This window comes from Protomyctophum bolini, assembly GCF_963924005.1.
Source record: "Protomyctophum bolini genome assembly, chromosome: 13".
NCBI lineage: Eukaryota > Metazoa > Chordata > Actinopteri > Myctophiformes > Myctophidae > Protomyctophum > Protomyctophum bolini.
In genome coordinates this window covers 8,589,470-8,610,881 of record NC_137874.1, presented here as the reverse complement: position 1 = coordinate 8,610,881, position 21,412 = coordinate 8,589,470, and the positions used below count along the sequence as shown (strand labels likewise).

The 21,412-nt window shown below is 40.6% G+C and overlaps 2 protein-coding genes across 2 annotated transcripts; both read left to right on the top strand.

Moving 5' to 3' along the window:
* Nucleotides 1-1,928: 1,928 nt before the first annotated feature.
* Nucleotides 1,929-11,306, top strand: LOC308327205 (calpain small subunit 1-like). Its single transcript, XM_080780438.1, has 11 exons — nucleotides 1,929-2,035; nucleotides 3,601-3,656; nucleotides 4,040-4,076; nucleotides 5,074-5,166; nucleotides 5,279-5,336; nucleotides 5,612-5,676; nucleotides 6,380-6,448; nucleotides 7,234-7,312; nucleotides 8,580-8,696; nucleotides 8,823-8,881; nucleotides 10,228-11,306. Exons 2-11 carry the CDS (start codon nucleotides 3,610-3,612, stop codon nucleotides 10,252-10,254), a joined length of 651 nt encoding a protein of 216 aa, XP_080636564.1. The 5' UTR covers nucleotides 1,929-2,035; nucleotides 3,601-3,609; the 3' UTR covers nucleotides 10,255-11,306.
* Nucleotides 11,307-12,064: 758 nt separating this feature from the next.
* Nucleotides 12,065-17,049, top strand: LOC308327166 (uncharacterized protein). Its single transcript, XM_080780380.1, has 5 exons — nucleotides 12,065-12,152; nucleotides 13,319-13,565; nucleotides 14,060-14,536; nucleotides 14,668-14,721; nucleotides 16,356-17,049. Exons 2-5 carry the CDS (start codon nucleotides 13,442-13,444, stop codon nucleotides 16,793-16,795), a joined length of 1,095 nt encoding a protein of 364 aa, XP_080636506.1. The 5' UTR covers nucleotides 12,065-12,152; nucleotides 13,319-13,441; the 3' UTR covers nucleotides 16,796-17,049.
* The last annotated feature ends 4,363 nt before the right edge of the window (nucleotides 17,050-21,412 follow it).

Below are 21,412 nucleotides of genomic sequence, written 5' to 3'. Positions count from 1 at the left end.
TCATTGTGTATAGTATTGTGTAGAGATAGCATAGACGTAGAGTGAGAAATAGTTAAATCATACAGATATAGTGTACGTGATAGCAGGTCACATTATGTTTAGAACAGATGTTTAGCAGGCGTGTACAGGTTTTTCTTTTTAGAACCATTAAATATGCAGGTGTATACAAGGTTTTTTAGCAACATTACAATGTCAATTTTGAGTGAAGGACCATTTGTACCTTAGTTAACATCAATAATGCGAGTCAGTGATCTCTAATGTTAAATTATTTGAGTTGATCCAATTTCTCATTTCTATCTTGGCCTGGCTGGTGTATACGTACGGACGCCTGCAGCAGTTTAAGGCCCAATTGATTCCTACTGTGGGAGAAGGTAGCAATGGGCTTGAATGATAAAACTGCGTTGTCAAGGTAACAGGATGTTCTGGAGACTGCAAATATGTCATATTGGGGATGCTCCTATACAAAGACTCGACCTGCAGCCTTGGTAACTCTGCACACACTATACATGCATATACACTTGTGTATAGATCTGTTATTTCCAAAAGGCTAAAACAATTTGAAGAATCTATTGTAATTTGAAATAATTCTGAAACATTTGACACTATAATCTCTTATATGGGTTTCTGGCACAAAGTCTTTTCAAATGGTGGTTCCGTGCATGCATGCAGGCCAAATGCAATCAAATGCTCGCAAATGATGGAGGAGAGAGAGATTAAGGTGGAACTTAGTGGAGAATATCAGGCACAGAGGCACCACATATAACATGGCTCCTGATGTAACCATGGATACCTCTATTTCATGGTCGAGGTCATTTTAGCTGGAGTGGAATTTGAAGGGAAGATATCTGTTTCTATACAGAGCCTGACATATATAGTGCAGGCTTTTTAAATGTATGCATATATTTATATACATCCCCATAAGGTGAGTCCTAAAATGAGTTAGCAATTTATATGTAGTATATACAATGAGCGTGTGTGCGTGTGTATACACTGTGTTTGTGCCCTGTACGCAAGCACGCACGCACGCACGCACGCACACACACACACACACACACACACACACACACACACACACACACACACACACACACACACACACACACACACACACACACACACAAATTTGCAACAAATATGCATCCATATAATATATATATATATATAAAAATGGACTGCATATACACAAATGCATAGATCAATTGAGCAGTTGAGACGAATAACAGTCACACTAATTATCCATAATGTATAAATCATATAAGGGGTCAATCTTGATTGATTGAATATATTATTAATAGTTTGCAGATAGTAGTACAGTGGTACACAAAGCCCAAAGGGTGTGTTTCCATCGAGGTCCTATATATTAAATCATTGAGACATTTAAAGATATAGCCTATATAGCCCTATAGCCTTATATATGCAATATTTATTGCCAATAATATACAAGACATAATACATATGTGTACAAACAAAATGAGAAACCTCATTTTAAACTTGCTGTATAGAAGAGGCATTTTTATCTGCAATAGGTTCAAATAAAATAATGCATGTGTTTCTATTTTCAGCAGAAGATCGAACGTCGATGTTCTGTTGTAGGCCTATGTTATGATGACATTCTGCAAACTGTTAATAAATACTTCAATCAATCAATCAATCAATCAATCAATCGATTTGACGGTGACTGCTGACTGGTGAGTGAGGCTGTGAGGGACATCATAAAATTCACAAGAAATGTGGATTTTGTTGTTGTTGTTTATGGTGATGGTAATTTATTAGTGATACTTTTGATCAGCTAAACTAAGAAGAAGAAATATGTGAGTTGTTGTACAGTATGGAACCAAGTGGACCCGTAAAATGGATACTACACCCTCCGACTCAGGAGGGGGCGCATTGTGTTTGCCTAGTGCAGAGCAGAAGAAGGAGCCAGTCCTCTGTGGTGGGGCGTGTTTGACAGTGTTTTGCATACCAGTCCAGCAGCTGCAGGCCTCTCTCTGCGTTAGCGACGAACCTATTTGTTACATTCATCAGCCTCAAAAAGGTTGGTATTTTACATCAAATGAGCTATTATGAAGTAAATTATTAGCTAGAACTGACTGACCAGGCTCTGTTTTCTTTCCCTTTCCCTTTTGTTGATATTGACATATAGCTGTCGGACTGGTCTTCAGCAGGACGAGCTTCCTGACTAGGAAATAATAGACTTTTAATACTTTACATGCATGGGCCTACTTGTATTTTATGTGTAGGCTATTAGTAGGCTACTACCGCACCGATTTATAGGCTACCCAGTTTTGTGTGTCATATCACATTGACTGTAATTGTGTTAACGTTGACTTGATCATGATATTTGCGATGGCTCACCTAAAAAAAGTTACCTAAGTGTGCTATGCCCCCTGCCCGGGGTATGCGACATCCACGTTGAAGTTGAATTGCTAGCTTGTAAAACATGAATTCATGTGTAAAATATGACTATTAAGTATACACCCACTGACTGTAATTAATATAAGATCATAGTATACACTGGGATTAATATGTCAAGTCTACTTAACACTGGAATTAAACTGTAGGCCTAAAATGCAGTTAACACTGGAATTAATTATGAAATATATATATATATATTATTAAATAACAAGAGTAATAATATAACACTGGAATTGACATGTAAGGACTGGAATTGTAAATGTGCTGTTTTTAGTTCTTTAGTTTGAACTTGTCCACGAAACTGAAGTAGAAGAATGTAAACGTTGGCTTAAAAAAAGGGAAAGCTTCCCCAATGGGTGTGTCCTGTTGGCTACAGAACAAACATTCCATTTAATCTTTAAGTTGCACACTGATAGAATTAAATGGAATGCACACGCTACAATACTGTCACAGTGTCACTGATTTTGTCTTGGCACATATCAGGGGCCACATCCATCACAGATGGATGTATTTAAATTGGTTTAGGCTTAATTAATCTAAATCTATAATGTATTACTTTATTTATTTATTTAATTTCCGTAGCTTTTCTTTGTTTATTATTTTATTGACTGCTAGTGTAACCTCTAAAGTTCCATTAGTTACATTAAGGCATTTATTTGAGCACTGATATGACTTGAGCTTCTATGTTGTTGCTATATTTAACTAGAATTTCCCTTTGAAGTATCACCAGGCATCATTCTAAAACTATGACATTACTGCATTCAAAAGTACAACTAAATAATGACAGGCTGCAAAGGAAGACATTATTTTAAAGTAATTGCAAATCTTTTGACTTGGGCAGAAAGGCCTAATTCAGATTTTTTTAAAAAACATGGCTAGATTAAACATAACAAAATAATGCAATTTATCTTCATTTGAGGCAAAGTTGTAGCCACATTTGACATAGCAGATTATACTGCGATTTTGGTTGTAATAATTATATGAATTGTGCTGCCCTATGTATGGCATGTTATAGCGATATCCAGAGACGAGGGGTTTTGCTATTTGTTGACAGTTCGTTTGTTGGAAGTTGGAACATTCCTGTACAGCTTAATGTTATAAAGTCTAAATAACACAACCTAAATAATCTAAATTGTGAATTTGGAAAAGGTATGGCTAATCTGTCTGCTTTCTTTGCATTCACAGCTGACAAAGATGAATTGGGTTGGGAAAATAATCGGTGGCATCATCGATGTGGCCAGGTGAGAATCTGCACAAATGCCTCTCTAATCCCAAATTCTTCTCCCTGTGGCTTAACCTGTTTATTATTATTATTCAAGTATTTTTATTGAAGTTTGCACATAAGACAGGACGGACAACAGATGCATGACAACAATTACAGAACAGATACAGGACAAAAACAACAACACCAGTACTCAACATTCATGTATAAAATATAAAAGTCTGAAATGCAATGTAAAAACCACAAATTGTATATTATTAACCCCATTTTGGGGCGGGAACCCCTTTTGGTGTTAGCATTATGTTATGCTTTAGCTATTGAAAAATAGCAGATCTACAAGCTGCGAGCTTGCAGGTCCGCCACTGGCTTAACCTGATCATCTCTGACTCTCTCCCCTGGCAGCAACATCGATCCAGGCATGTTCGTGCCCTCTGATCCTGTGAGTAACTGCTCTCTGACTTTGTTCAGCACCACTTTAATACAACACGCTCCTCCATCTCATTGCCTCTGTCATTCTGCAGTACGATAGCACTGGATGCTCTCAGTATTTCTCTGTAGCACTGGATGTAGTGGTGGATATTGCTTGCAATCTCATAATAGATATGAATCACGATACAGAGGCCACGATACGATATACATGTCGATTAAACGTTTATTCAATCAAATTATACGTTTATTCAATCAAATACGATAAACCACTTTCAGGCCCACAGAGATCTTTACATTAAAATAATTATTAAAATAAACATCCTGCCCGGGCGGTTAGCTCAACCGTCTGGGCACCTAGGCTGCTGAGCCAGCCTGACGGCGTGCCGCGGGTTCGACTCCCGATCCCGACGGCCTTTGCCGCGTGTCTTCCCCCCCATCTCTCTCCCCATTTCCTGTCAGACTACTTTCATCCTATCAATAAAAGCCCCAAAAACATCCTAACAAGGGGTCTGGGAAGGGAGTCCATTGCAACTTCCAGGATAGGGCTTTGATAACGTTAAGTTCTCCATGTCTCTGTATATAGTACAGTAGTACAGTACAGTACGGTAGCACTGGATGGTCATTGTTGACTGTATGTCTACTCTATTGTCTAGGCCTGTCACATTTATTAACCCATTTAGTTTCTCAAACTATTTCATGTCAAGGACCCCAAAAATGTAATTGGCCGCTGACCCCCAATCAAATTTTCAAAAATTGCAGATCTACAAGCTCGTAGCGCGGCACGTAGATCTGCTATTTTTCAATAGCTAAATTATAACAGAATGCTTAAAACACCAAAAGGGGTTCCCGTTCTGAATGGATTAAATAATCGGCTATTCGCCATAATTTGAGAAATTACTTTTCATAATTGACACAATTGTTTCCGTGTTGACAATTATTTATCTGACAATTTGTCATCAACTTAAAATTTGCACAACCTATTTCTAAGCTATGTCTCTGTACTGCAGCCTCCCCCACGTAGGCCGCTTGCATATGCAGAACAAAATGAGAGCGACGAGGAGAGACAGTTTCGCGGGGTATTCAAACAGCTTGCTGGAGAGGTGAGTGAACTATATGAAATCTCCAAAAAAAAATTCCCTATGATCACTCTTAACATGAGCTCAGCCATAAATACTTGACATTTGGTCAATAAAGACAATCTTGGTGATATAGGACATGGAGGTGAGCCCAACTGAGCTGATGAACATCCTGAATAAAATCATTTCCAGACGTAAGACCCGTTCCTTTCTATGTTGGTCTTTAGTCCATCTTTATAGTCATGACTCGTATATGAGATGGTGTTTCTTTTAAAATGGAAGTTGCAATATTTTTAATTTAGTTTTAGTTTATTTTATGTAAATGTTTGTTGAATATTTGACGTTGGTAGTGCTGCTAACCTGGACAGAGCTCCCTTGGAAAAGAGGAGATTTGACCTAAATGTTAAAATAATAATAATAATATTCTTTTGCGTCATTTCTTTTGACCGGGTTTCTGTTTGAATTGTAGATGCAGACCTGAAGACAGATGGGTTCAGTATTGAGTCTTGCCGGAGTATGGTAGCAGTCATGGATGTATCCTTTCTATCATTACAAGAAGCATTTATGTGCTATACAATCTAGCGATGATTGAGTTGAGTCAGAGTGGGTAAGATTGAATCAACATGCCAGTACTCGCAGCGCACTCACTGGTGGTTAAAGTTAAACCAGTTAATGCATTGACCACCTAACCACTATCATTTCCCCAGGTCATGAATGATGACAGGCTGTATGTGTGTGTGCGTACGTGCGCCACAAACTTTCTCATTGAGCTGGTGGTTCATACATGTTGAAATCAAATATAGAACATATACACCTCACCAATTCAATAAAAGGAATGGAATAATAACACAAGTAAGAACGGTTAAAGCAGTTGGCTATACAGAATAGTTGCATATGATAGTCCCCTTGGCTCTAGTTAAAGCATAGTTTCTATGGTACATTCTGGAATAGTTATACATGTATATGATGGCAAATAATCTCCTTGGCTGTAGTTAAAAGCATAGTTGCTAAAGTACATTATGGAATGGTTACGTATGACAGCTAATCTCCTTGGCTCCAGTTAAAAGCAGCTATAGTTACTATGATACATTCTGGAATAGTTACAGATGACAGGTGGCCATTCCTTACATTAAATTCCTTCCTTGCATCATCAATAGGACACAAGCACACCTTAGGTAAATATAGTACACACAATGTACGCCAAAGCCAATATTATAATCCTTAAGTGTTGTTTCAGAGTGATAGTACTGGCAAACTTGGATTCCATGAATTCAAACATCTGTGGAACAATATTAAGAAATGGCAGGTAAGTGTTTTGGTCTATTTTGTTTTCCCTTTTGCATCAGGATGAAAAGCTCTTTGTGGAGCACAATACGATTCCTGTGGTTAATTAAGATTGTAAGATTGTAGCTTCAGGGAATAAGTCGTTATGTCATTCTAGTTTTGCAATAAAAAAACTGGTTTCGTTGGGATGTGCCACACCCTTCTATGCTTTAAGACCTCCCTTAGTTTTTGAGGTGTACAGCTCACCAATGGGGTCGATTGGTGGTACTACCATTTCATTTAGTTCAGATCACTAGCATCTGTCTAAAGAACATGCCATCTAAATAACATTCTTACTAGCATTTCTGGTCAAGCAAACCGTAGGTTTTATATGAACAAGTACACAACATACAGCTGCATAGTATCTATCAATCAAACACAAATATGCGAGGCAAGAAGGAATGAGGATTGTGAGGGGGTAAGACGGAGTCTGAAGAGGTGAGTTATCAGATTGCGACAGAAAATGGGGAGTGAGTCTGCAGTTCTGACTGAGTGGGGGTTGGGAGTGAGGAGGGAGGAGCGGAGCGGAGCATTGGCCAGGACAGACTTCCGGTGTTAATTTGATGCGTGGGAAGGGGGCGTAGCAGGTGTTGCTCATGTCCTGAAAGTAAGGGGGTGCCATCCATGCCTTTTTTATTGCAACCCGGAAGACAGTGAAGTGTCATTCTGTCAAGTTTGTCAACATCCTGCTAACTTTTTCTCCCGTTTGTTGGTAGTAGGTTGTAAAACATGTTGCTCTTTCGTTACAAACTGTTCTCTGTCTATTAGGGAGTTTACAAGAACTATGATGCGGACGGCTCCGGGGTCATTGGTGCAGATGAGCTGCCCGATGCTTTCAGGGCTGCTGGTAAAGATTAATTTTTCTTTGTTACAACGGGTGAAATATTTTCAAATAGTTTTAGGCAAATGAGCTTCATATAAAGGACCATGAAGGGAAAAAACAAGACTAGGCAAGCCCCGTACCCTGGATACAGCCATGTTATTATATGATCTAATCTCTCTTCTTTCTGTTGGCAGAAATCTGGCAAACAGGACGTTGAGTCATTCTTTATGAAAATGACTGTTCACTGTTTCAATGTGAATGTGTTCATCTTGCCAATGCCAATGTACAGGACTTTCCTGCTCGACGTGACTTCTCCATTGGTGCAGTTGCATGAATAGCTGATTTTTCTGCAGAGAAAGTGAGAGTGAATCTCTAACATTAAGTAATATAGATCTATAGAACAGAGTAGGAAGGGAAGGGTTGACTTACGTAATTAAACATTATAATGCTGACACGATTGGGGACAACGTAATGCAAAATCAGACCAAAGGAATATATTCCAGAACTGTCTCCGTTATGTCTCTTTAAAATATGAAATGCTTGCACTGGAAGGCAGGACTAGGAAATGTGATACCGGTCTGGCACGTTTCTTTCTGTTCACAGTGTGAGCGATTATCAATGTCATGACATGCATGCATGTTCATTGTTTATATAATGCACCGTAAGTCCCCCAGGGTTCTGTACCTGCTCCCCTCTTTTTCCACATCTCTTTGCCAAAACTACCTACTGGTATTCCTACTAGGATTACTGATTTGGTACCATTTCACATTGCAAAAGGGTGGAGGAAGGGTGGGCACTTAAACATTGTGGGCACCTCGTTAAATTAGCAATTTTCTTCAAAATTGAATAAATAAATGAAGGAATTTGGATAATGTCTGTGTAAATGATGGTCAGAGCAGGGACATTTTAAGTTGTCACTTTGTTTCGTTTTTTGTTATCAAATGTTTTTTATTAAGACAATAAAATCACAATAAGACGTTATCATAAATGACTAAAGAAAACAAAACGCATATAAACAACACAACAGCAAAAGCAAGAAACACAAAAACAAACAATCCCACTCAAAATTGTCACTTTGTTAATGCCAAAGTGGATTTATCTTTCTTTGTTTGTACTTTATTCTCGAATAGAAAAGTTTCCTTTGTTTGCAATTGTCTTTTAAATAAAAACAACATATTTGAAACAATTACCAAAAAATCGAGTAAATAAATCTAACAGCCCTAGTTCAACTAAGTGAAATGCAGTATGTGTGTGGTGTGATAATTACTGACCTGTTCATTCCCTTCCTTAGGTTTCCCCCTCAACGACCAGCTGTTCCAGATGATCATTCGCAGATACAGTGATGAAAATGGGAACATGGATTTCGACAACTACATCGGATGCCTTGTAAGGCTGGACGCTATGTGCCGTAAGTGTCAAAGCTTGAAATGTCAAACTAATTAAACGAGTTGGTTTTGATTTCACATCGTGTTGTGTATAGTGTTGCAATCTATTCTATCGAGGAGCAAGTCTTTTACCACTTTTTCCGATTCAGGTGCTTTCAAAACCTTGGATAAGGACAACAACGGGACTATCAAGGTCAATGTGCAAGAGGTAAGCCAATCATCTTCTGGGATATTGTAGATTTTTTGTCTGAAATCAGTGGAAACATTTCAACCCATTTAGACCTGAGGACGCATCTTGGCTTTTAACCACTTAACCATTATTTTAAACTTTAGCTGTTGAGATCTATAAGCTCATGCACCGAGTGCCACGCTAGAGAACGTGTGCGAACATTTGAATATATGTATGTTCTTTCACAGCGAACATCTTTAACCCATTCTGGTGTTAGCCTCATGTTATGCTTTAGCTATTGAAAAATAGCAGATCTACAAGCTCATAGCGCGCCACCGAGTGGCGCGCTACGAGCTGGTAGGTCTGCGACTTTTTGAAAAATCGAAGAGCGACTGACATAGAAGACATTTTTAGAATCTGATCTCAGGTCAGAATGGAAAACTGTCAGGATGCAGAAAATATTTTTAGAATCTGATCTCAGGTCAGAATGGGTTAACTCAAATCTTTGCTTCTGGGGGCTCCCTGGAACAACATATTTTCAGATGGGGGTTGCGGCCAAATACATATAATTCTGGGGCTCCTTGACACTAAATAGTTTGAGAACCACTGGCATAGAATCAGGGATGTCCCGATACACTTTTGTCACTTCCGATCCCGATACCTCAATTTCTGTGTTGGCCGATACCGATACAGAGTGTCGTGATCTCATGTTGTGTTTATAGCTATATCTCGTGTTGTTTATAGCAGACTCAGACGTGTTGTGTTTACAGCTCACTCAAATGTGCACTTGCAGTTTAGGCAACTCCAAAGCAAATTCCAACATTTTTTTTAAATAATTTTTTATCCCACGATTTTGTAACCCATTTTTCACCCCTGTGTCAATTATCTAATGTGATCCTGGGCACTACACACCCTCCGCCAACCTAGTCCCCATATATGGGGGACAAGGGGAGAGCAACAGACTTGAACTCATGCTTCCTTCATGCCTGAGTGTCCAAGTTGCTCCTTTACACCTGACAGGGGGGAGTTTCCCTGGTTGGACGTAGCGCGTGGAATGAACACGTTATTCCAACCAGTTAAAATTCCAACATTTTATTTACCTGCCTGTGGTTAGACTGGCATATTCACCGATACCGATATGACCCGATATGACAAATAAGGGCCAATCCGATACTTTTCCTGATACCGATACAGTATCGGGACATTCTCTACATAGAATCATATGGTTTTTCAAAAAACTGTCAGGATTTAGAAGACATTTTGTAGAATCTATAGTGTCAGGTCTTAATGGGTTAAAGAACGGTTATTCATGAATCATGATGCATAGGAACAGTTTGCATCTAAATTATAAGTTTACTGCATTTGTTTCTGTATTGTCTTTGCAGTGGCTTCAGTTGACCATGTACTCTTGAATCAGAAGTGACTCCTCTGCTTGTTTAAAAACCACTTTGTTTTATGTCTCTACACATTGGATTTTGACCATACCAATATCCTTCTGTGTTTATCAACCAATCCCTTACTGTATGCAGGGTTTTTTTTGTGTGAATGTTGAACACATTTACAGAATACATGTATGGGATGTTTCGCTGTCCCAAAATGGCTCGGAAAAAATACAACTAATGCTATTGAGAGTGGCAACAACAAAGTAAACCTGCACACGCAATGGAACATTTATCTAAATATTTGCTTATTGACGGCTTCTGTAAATAGCTCTGGGAGTGCCATTGAATTCTAGATGAGGATATGGGCGGGGGAAGCCACGATCATCAGTTTTAAATGGTTCAAAGGAAAAGTCAAGTGGAGGTGGCGGTCATACATTATGTTTCACTTGCCTTATATACCCTATTGCAACTCAGCCAATGCAATAACTTTAGTGTTTAATCCAATCTCACCAGTGCATCGCTATTTGTAAACTCCATATTTGTTTTGATACCTGAAAGGCACTAATGGTGTGGCACTGATTTATGCACAACTGTAAAGGACCTTACTGGTGGTAGCTATGTACATGAATGAAACTAAACATTCAATAGTGAAATATAGAAAATACTTAAATATTAGTCTACATCCTAGTTAAATATTATGTTGCAAGTTTACTTTGACAGCTCAAGGTGTGTGTGTGTGTGTGTGTGTGTGTGTGTGTGTGTGCCTGCGCGTAGTGCCATCTAATGCCAGTGTTGCACTTGGATATATCCGTTTACCCTTTTGTGCTTAGTACTAATGATAATTTTACTGTTTCATCATGTACCTATTCAAGATGCCTACCTACACCCAATAATGCCAGCACAATCTGAAAAATGATATATAGAATGGATGCCATTGCTGCATGTAGCCAACACTAGAGAATATTGCCATGATTTAAAAAAATAATAATAACAGATGTTTATTATGCCACTGTCAATGAACTGTTATTGCAATGTCTTGTAACAGATAGTTGTCATATTTTGAATAAAAGTTACCGAATACATATTTTTGTCTGTTTTGCATGTAGACCTATGGTATGTCATGCTGTAGTCTCAAACTTAGTACAAACTTAAGGGGCCCTAACATTTACATAGTAGCTAGGCCTAGGCCTATTACTGTGTTAGTTACAACTTTCAATAGCGAGTACAGTAGAAGCAATCACCTATTTCGCAATGGAGTACATGATATGACAGCCTAATAAAATGTCAGGGGTAAAAGTATGGCAAATAAAGCTAAGATTTGTACTATTTTCTTCAATCATTGTTATAGTGCCATACCAAGCAATTAAATGTACTGATGGTCCAAAAATGTAAAAAGATATTGGGAACTATTTATAGGTGTGTGTGTGTGTGTGTGTGTGTGTGTGTGTGTGTGTGTGTTGTATCTCTCTCTCACTCACACACACACACACACACACACACACACACAGTCGAGGGTCCTCCTACATTCATGGAAGGCAAAAAAGTTACTTCACTACAAGCGCCATTTGTGCTTGCTTCTGCCTCCATCCTCACAACAGTTTCCGCAGTACCAGGGGAAAGCCTGGTTTCTATCTTCTACTCTACACTCTGATCTTGTCTAGAGCGGATACGGAAACATGTGATTGAATATGTTTGTGTGTGAGTGTGTTGAAAAACCACCGGATATAGTAGGCGGGATCGAGACCGGATCACCGATCTGCAGTGTGATTGGATCCCAGACAGACAGTCTACCTGAGGCTCCGAGGAGAGACTTGTGATTGGCCCTCTCGCCTCGCTGGCGCTGAAGAAGAGAGAAAAACCCGACAGTCTTCTGCAGCTGGATGCCACTGGTTGGTTCCGAATGGCCGACACTTCCCACTAATGTGGCGGTAAATAAACGTTAATCAAAGTACATGTTTTTTTTATTTCGGAGGGGGTTGGGGGGAGGGGGGTATCATGTTTTTGTGGCAGGTAAATTAATCGTCATATTATACAAGATATCAATCAAAGGTCAATATACCAAGCAGAGTCTTTGAGCGTGTGTTGGGGTTAGCAATAGCATTAGCTAAGCTATTAGCTTGCTACTTGCAGCAGAGTAGAGCGTCCATTGTTGTTGCCATCTGTCTAAATACACTGTCGCTAATAATGGACTGGACCTGGTTTGTTCAGCATCGGGCAACTTGCCTGATGTTGTACAGAATTGGGAGGAATTATATATTTTCAGGCAAATAATGTCTTTGTTTGACATTTGACAAATCTATTAAGAGTTGAGCTAGCTAGCAAACCGCCTGGTTTTAGCTACATAAAAGTGTATCCTACATTTGTAGCATGGACTTTATTCACCCCGTTTCTGCGTAAACGTGAAGAAACGCCTGTAGTATTTTCCATTGTTTCAAGGAACAGTAGTACAGACATAGTAGCCTAACTAATAGACTCGTAGTCGGATGTGTTATGTAAGGTCACATGTGGGAAATGTTGATGCTTCTTTCAGTTCTTTGAGCTCTACTAGGAATGTGTTCAAGCCGGACTGAGTTGACAACACGTTACTTTAACTTCAAATAATTATAGTGCCTTTCTTTGCAAAAATCTAATGTGCAGCAGCATTTGTTAACTTCTCTTCAGTTTTTTTTTAACATCATGCATCATACACTGTTGTAGTATAACTGTAGATTAACATTTTGTAGGCCTATTTGTTTTTGATTCACTTTAACAGATTGGAGAATTACAGTACATTTCAATTCAAGCACAACTCAAAAGAAAACTTAACTGAACGACACCATAAACCATTACACTTGTTTACAATATGGCCCACCGTGTTCAATTCATCATAGTTGTTTGGTATGTTGTGCTTTGCACATTGACTGCAGGACACTGTTCTGTATTTGACTGTAGATTGCCTACATCTGTAGGCTATGTTTTAGATATTTTTGCACAATACCGTGGAACCATATTATTTGTATTCTTCACCTACATATTATACCCGGTGTAAACTTGTGACGTGATTACAAACTTCAAGTTTTACTAATACAGTATTTGCCTCAAATGTCTTTGGCAGCCTAAGAAGTGGACACTGAATGTCTTTGGCAGCCTAAGCAGTGGACACTGAATGTCTTTGGCAGCCTAAGAAGTGGACACTAAAGCGGAGCACTTCACTTTAGAGGGGACACTGTCTTTGTGGATGATGTCTTCACCATTAAACTATCTAGACAGTATTCGCTTAAGGAAAAGAAAGGCCCGCTTCAGTTTTAGTGAAATCCACATACTGTTGGATGAAGTGAGAAAACATCGCTCGCTAATTGTAGGTATGTGCATTTCTTGACTTTGCCACCCAGAATGTAAATATTTGTAAATGTGTAAATATTTAGAGGTATTGTGTTTGATGTAATGGGCTTAAGTTCTGAGTGTATCGTTTATGCAACCAGGAATTTTAGTCCGGTTGGAAAGTAGCCTGGGCACCATTCCATTCCGGGTTTATGAAGCAGTTGGGAGCGGGTGATATCGCTACGTCATGTTGTAGTATTGTTTTGTAGTCATCAATCTTCCGGAACTTCCTTTTCCCTCAAACCGATTTTTAGGCTATGAGAGCTTTTATTGTTATTCTTCCGGTTTGAGGGAGAAGGAAGTTCCGTTTAATTGTTCCTGCCTGATGACTACAAAACAATACAACATTATCCGTTCCAGACCGGTTCACACGGCACTTTTGGAACAGACCAGGCTTTCCTCCGAGGCGAGGTTAGTTGGAAAGTCATTCCCAGTGCTATAATAAAATGTTGCATTTTCTCTCTCTGCTTCAAAGGCAAATTCAACCGCGGCGTGCCAACGGACGTCAAGAAGCGCACGTGGGCAGAAATCACTGCGCGCGTCAACGAGATCGGAGAGTGCCAGCGCGAAGTCATCGAGGTGATCAAGAAGTGGTCGGACCTAAAGTGTGACACCAAGCGGAAAGTCTCTGCTATGCTGAGAGGAGCTCCGCCCAACAAGGTGCTCCTCTCTCGCATGACCCGGGACCTCACGCAGGTGGAGAGAATAGTACACCAGATTCTGATGATGGAGAACAAGGGCGATCGCAGCGGATTAGGACCGCTGGAAGACGACGACGACGACGGGGCTGAGGATATCGACGACTTTGAAGACGACATGATGGGATTGTCGAGTTCCCCCAACGGGGTGGACATGTCCGCTATGCCGCCGCCACCTCCCTATTCCACGGACACGCTGCCACTGCCCGGTGCCAAAGAAGATCAGTCCATTCCCAACCACAGTGGCTCGTCTCGTGAGTATTTTCAAGTTACATGACGGATTTTTATTTGGACTTTTACAGACTGTATTTAGAAACATCATTTGTATTGAATATTTATTTATTATTCATGTAACCTTTTCCCCATTTCCCACCCCATATTGCAGGGGATTCCTCACAGCCCTCCTTGGATGCCCAATATGATGTACCCGTTACTGAAGGTGAGTTAATTAACTCCCTGAACGCCCAGGGTTATTTAATCCATTAAATCAGAGCGCCCAGCGATTTATAGTAGCGTAGAGTACATTTAGCTTGATGTAGCCAAAACAAGTCCGGACGCGAACGAAAACAACGGGAGGTATGATTAATTCTAACGCAACTAGCGACGTGACAGCGATGGGCCGTCTTAACACATAATCTTTGCTTAGAATTAGACGGAATTATTTAGATCAAAGGTTATTCACGTTTTAAGATTTTCTGTCTCGTCGGCTAAAATGGGGGGGGGGGGGGGGGTGGGGACATTTTCGATGACGTCCCACCGGAAAATAACATTGAATGTTGCGCAACAGACGCTCCCAGCCTGTGGAGCGATGCGATCGGTTTTGACATCAATAATCTCCGTCCTTTTTTATCAATCTCCGTCCTGAGCGCTGGGCGTTACTAATTGATTGAACGGAGAACTCTGTCCATGCCGCTCAGGGTGTTAAAGGCTTGTCATATGGCCATTTCCAATGTAATTAACAATCTATTGGTATTACTGTTTATTTCATGACATTTCTATGACTGAACACGCATGGTGGCATATCGATTACTTTGGTCACATATTTTGTCATTATTGACTTTGTATATTGCCTAGCTGAAGTGTCAAATGAGACGCCACTAAGTCAACATTTTCCTCAACATTTTAAGCACTTTGGGTGCTCTTTATTGTATTTATACATTATTGTCAGGGCTGCACACAACCTTTTTTGGTCTAGTACTCAGAGGAGCACCTGGAGGAGTTTCTTGGTGCTCCTAAAATGCGGCGACCCGTCTCGCCGGATGGATAAAAGAGGGATGAATAACCCTATGGCTAAATCTAGACTGACTAAATCGAGACAGGCTCTTGTTGTAGATTCATCCAATTATTAAAGAAATCTAAATTTGCTAAAATCTAGGTCCATGTGTGGTCCAGCCCTATTGAATACATATTCTAATAAAAACAACTTAATACTTCCTAAGGATAATGTGAGCATCAAAGCAATATTTAGATTTTTTATTATTTTGTATTTAAAGAACCGATCTACTAGCTCACAAGTTGTCACAACGTGTTGCGACATGTTGTGGGCTTGCAGATCAGCTATTTTTGAACATGCGACACATCGTACGGCGAAGCATACATCAGGGTTCCCTTTTGTTTTTAGCTGAGGCGACGTAGTCAGACACACATGGCTCCTCGGTGCAAAAATAAACAGTGTACACTACCCGACTTTACGATAATAAGGGACAGTATGTCGGGACACGCTGTTCATGTTGGGCAGCAGCAGTGCCAGTCCGCAATGCTTTAAACTCTTCCCACTCCACTATGTCGGAACTAAAACCTTAGTACCCGTAAAAAGTCGGTGGCCGGTGCCTAGGCTGTGAGAGACTGCATCGCACACGAGCAACCATGCTGCTCCAGCACCCGGAAAACAAACACAAGCACAGCGGCAAATGGGAAGAGTGCAAAGCATCCAAAGCATGCCCTTTTACACCGGGGACTACGGTAGTTTCACCCTAAAAAAAAAATCTTGAATAAAAATCTTGAAAATATATCACCTTTTAAAAAAATTGTATAATGTTACATTATAATCTGGTGTTCTCCTTTTGATTCAAGATGCCGAAACGCAATTTTTGGACTCGGAAGATGAACAAAAAGACGATATGTTGCCCTCCGCTCAGGCAGCGAAACTAGCAGGGGATCACCAAAGAAATAACGGCGTCCCTCGACACTTCGCTGGGAACTCCACGCCCTCATCCTTCTCCGCCACGCTTCCTTCGTCAGGTGGTCACACTTCACACAATCAGAGGCACGGCGTGCTGCAGAACGCGGCGTTTAGCCTTCAGGAGCAGCACGCCACCAACATGCTGCTAGAGACGGTGTCGCGCTCGCTCGAACTTCTGTCCGAGTCGGTGCAGCAGCTGGCCGAGACTCAGCATGAGTTCATACGCGAGTCGTTGCAGCTCCAGCGGGAGACGGTGCAGGTGCTCAGAGACTTCACTGGCGGGGCGATCGCACTAGTTCACGACAAACTCAACGGACGGCCAGCTTTATAGGATATTGTGCTGGACTGAGCCGGCCCGGCGGCATCGCTCTTTTGTCACGTTTATGCTGTTGCTTTCTTCTTCTTTTTTTCAGTCCTTCAAGTACAAGACTTGTGAGTGCCCCTGGATCGTGTCGCAGGATGAGTCTACCTTTTTTATAGTTCTTGTACAGTTTTCATGTGGTTGTATTTTGACACCTTGTCATGGTGGCATACTGTTAGAATGATGCTCAAAGTGGACGATTAAACAAAGAAATTAACTGTTAATATGATCGGCTGATTATTTTAATATTTAATATTTTCAATGCCTACTGAAATTGGGAACCCTGTTAATTTGTGATGCCAAAATTATTTCTTAACATGCAAACACTGAGCCAGAGTTGAAGTTGATGCAAAAATATATGGAATGATTTCTTAGAATAATTTCCTGCATGACCATAATTTTTAGAGAGCCTAAAAACTACAGTATTAACTCCCTCATGTAAGACCAAGTACCAACAAAGTAAGTAGATATCTTGCTTAGCCTACCAAGTGTCCATCTAGAAAATCTTTCGCATCTCATGACTATAAGGAAAAAAACTCATGCACACTGTCTTCAAATGCAGTTGATTCGACCTCATCAGGCTATCTTTGTCTCCATCAGCCGAAGGCAGATGGGGAGAGTATATTTTGCACTCCGTCCATCCGTGTGTGTGTGTGTGTCCGTCCGTCTGTGTAACATCAGCGACATTTTCACATTGGCCTATTATAGTGCCACCAGGAGGCCCACAACCTGACCTGGCCTGGTGGAGACTTGTGCCCTACTTTTTCTAGTTATCTATCTTTTTTACTATGAAGCTATAAAAGCCACTCGTCTAAAAGCTCTCCCCAGACATCTGTGTCTTATAGTTGAGTCCCTATAATCTGCTGCGTTGTCAAGACTTGAGTTGACGACCCACTGCAGAGCTTTCCGTTTCGCACTGGAGCAGGTGGCATGCCGCTGTGCAACAGTGATTGCATTTACATGTACAATACTTCTTCATTCAGAATGAAATTCCAATCGGAGATCCCAACTTAACTGTTTACATGGACGCTAAATAAAACCAATTTCCGTTTACATGCCTCAAAGCATTTCATCAGACTTATTACTTTTGGCATGCACAGAAGTGGTTCTGCTGATTCTTGGGGTTTAAGGACAGATTTTTCTCAGGTGTTATCCTAACAGTTTAGCCGTGTTTAGGATAGGATGAAAGCATGCGGAAACATGTTGTCCACTAAACAACATTTTTAATGGCAGCCAAGAATGTATATCTAATATTCAAAGAATGTACAAGCTATGGCACTCCACATCTTTCAGACAAACTGCAAACTGGATGACAACAATGTCTCCCCACTCAGTCAGTCAGAATCATCTGCAGGCCCTTCTGACACAATACAGGCTTGCCATTAATCTGATTGACCAAAACACTACTAATCCTTGTCAACTGCAGAGATAACAATGCAAGTGATGAAAGAGAAGTAAATGAAACATTACAATTTTACCCTGGGGTTATCCCACTGGTACCTACATTTACATGACCAATGGAATGACCCATGGCATTGATCAGCATGTTCAGATTTTGCAATTTGGTACCCACCATAGGCCAAGTTAATACTTGGTTCGAATAGACTCTCTCTGCCTAACCTTCAGTGATCAAGCTCCCTCTTTCCCTCTGAGGTGGAATGCCTGGTGGTGTGAGGTTAACCTCCCTCCCGTGCTCTCCCCCCCCACCACCACCACTCTTGCTGATTGAGTTATGGTCTGATGTCACACACAGCAACAGCAGCAACAATTGCATAATAACAGCTATTTGCGGCATCATCAAAACTTTGTCCATGTTGTTTTGAGTGCATGTGTGCCGAGTGCTGACATCAACCGTTGGCTAATAATGCTGTTTTGACTGAGCCGATATTGCGGGCTCAGGCAACTCCATTGGGCATAATCTGTCTGCCGCCCATCACAGACAACTTGAACGTTATATACCGGTAGTTCATATTTTCTCAATATTATCAAGGTTAGAACATTTGTTTTCTTACTTTTCTATCTCGTATCTTTTTTTCTAAACCATCTTCGTTGTCCTGTGGACCTTCAAGCTACATTCAAGTGACTGGCATCAACTGCCTGTGAACACTGATCAGTGAGTATGAGCCAGGAGAGGGCAGTATTGTGACAAAACTACTGTCTAACTCCATACCTTTTGACAAAGCAAAAAGGCACCAAAGTGTCAAGACCATGAATTCTGAATCTGATGGAGTGACAACTACTGTAGGGTTGCTCCATGGATCTATGGATCAGTTGTTTCTTTACATAAAGTCTGACCTGCCTGTCCGTCATCAACCTGATAGCCTGTGTTCTTTGTCACAAGAGAGTACTTGACAAGCTGGGCAGAGACCTAAAAGGACTTAAGTGTATACTCATTCAATGTAACGATGATTAAGCTTTCGTGACTTCGTCATTAAACAACCTGCAATTGGAACACAATGATTTCTGGTAGAGCAACCGTTAATAATAATCTCAAAACTCAATATTTTAATTTATATTATGAATACCTCCTTGATTGTTTTTAGCTCTATTTTCTCTTAATTGTCCTGGCTTTAAGAACAGTGCTGTATATATTTTTTTACATGTAGATTCTCATTGCTCATCTCGGTTAATTTCCACTACACAGTCTTTGCCTGGCTTTGATTTAAAAAAAAAAGATCAGTTATTTCAGCCTATTTCTGCTGTATATTCTCAGACAAAGAACGGATAACTATGTAAATGACCAAATTAACATCCATGTTACCATCTCCCAGACTAAATGTATGGGTAGGATGGGGGGTAGTCGACATCTATGCCTGCTGCACTCACTCGCCACAATTAACTAGAATGCCATTGTCTGCCAGCTCTCGTGTCTCAGCAGGCGGGTTAAACAGCTGCTGAGGCTGGTACCAAGGGATGGGGAGTTTTGCGGTCTGGTCGGTGGGGGTTTGTCCATAGCTGGAAGGCAGGGGGCAGTATGTCTGGTTTAGGGGGCTGGGCCACTGAATAGCCAGCTGTATTCACACTTTGAGCTTGTCTCTTACCTATTTTATTTTATGGTGCACTTAAGCCAGAGTGGAAAAGTGTCTCCTTAAAAGATATATTAGTCCCAAGATTCACTGAGTGTCAACACATTGCTATAGTGCACACGTTTTTTGTGTCCTTTCGTTTCCGTTTGTCTTAACCGAAACACAGACATTACTTGTACTTTCCATATATTTTAGTGACTTTAATCATGTAAATCCTTGTTTTTTTGTTAGAATGTCTTCCCACATTTTACTGCACTGTTCAGATAATCTTATTTCAGTGGAGTAATTTATGTTGGATCCGTAGGTAACAGTTTAGTTTAGTTCATTGAATATGTTGACTAGTGACTTTCTCTCAAGTACAATTGATACCGAAACATCTTTATAATAACCCATCACTTTTACTCATTCCCCTGCATGTTTGTAATGTTTCATTCCAATCCCAGACGCAGACATCCATGTTCCGTTACTCTCCAGACAGTAGACACTTCTGCCAGTCTGCTATACAGTGTTTTTAGCCGACATCTGGTCAAAAGAGATATAGCCATCGATCTGTCTTCCAAGTGTATGTAAGTTCCCTCCTGCAGTTCACCCAAGTGCCCTTTCTTTTCTTCTCTCTCCACCCCCACCTGTTTTCGTTCCCTCATCCCTCTACACCCCCTTTCATCTCCCATCTGCCACAGAGGCTCCAGGAGGAGAGAGTGTGGGCCGGGGGGTCAGAGAACAGAGGGCTGGGGGGGGGGGTAAAGGTATTGGACTGAAGACAGGCAGGCAGCTCTGTCCTCCACCATCGTTGGAATTAAATTATCATGCCTGTGTCCCCCCAACGACGGAGGAATTATGCATCTGCTGCTGCTGCTAAGCCAAACCATTCATTTCCATCTAAATTAACCATATTATTCACTGCATATTGGGGCCTGGGAAGAGACCAGTGTGCTACAGAATCATTGATAAAAAAGAAGAAAATGGGTTTTGTACACAATTATTATTGTACAAATGATATTGTCAAAACATAGTCAAGCTTGTCCTTAGATGCTGCATAACGAAAAATGTTAACACTGTATCCAGAATCCAGTCGTATTCGGTCATTTGGATTGTAGATCAATGGTCATGTGATTTCTTTAAAGATATATTATGGATGGTAAACTGCACTATACCAGCCTAACAGACACACATACCCATAATATATCACACGTGTGTGTGTGTGGAATATAAATGAGCCTGGACCCCAACCAAATTATATCCACATATGCAGGGCACTGTTTGGCAATGTACCCATTTGCAGTGTGTACCAGTGTTGCCAACTCTTGTGAGAGAAATAAGCCAACCCACCTCCAAAAACAAGCTCAAAACAAGCCAAATTAATTGCGAATGCAGTGATCACTTACTATGAGACCTAGCAGATCATGTCTGTGTGTGTGTCCGTGTGTCCGTCCCCCCTTTGTGCCCATATATGGAGCTGAGTGATTTGTTTGTCATTGATGCAACACACTCCATATTTGGACGTATAGCTGCTTTGGGGACTCCTTATATGGTTATGGCTGAGTCATGGTGAATTGTTATT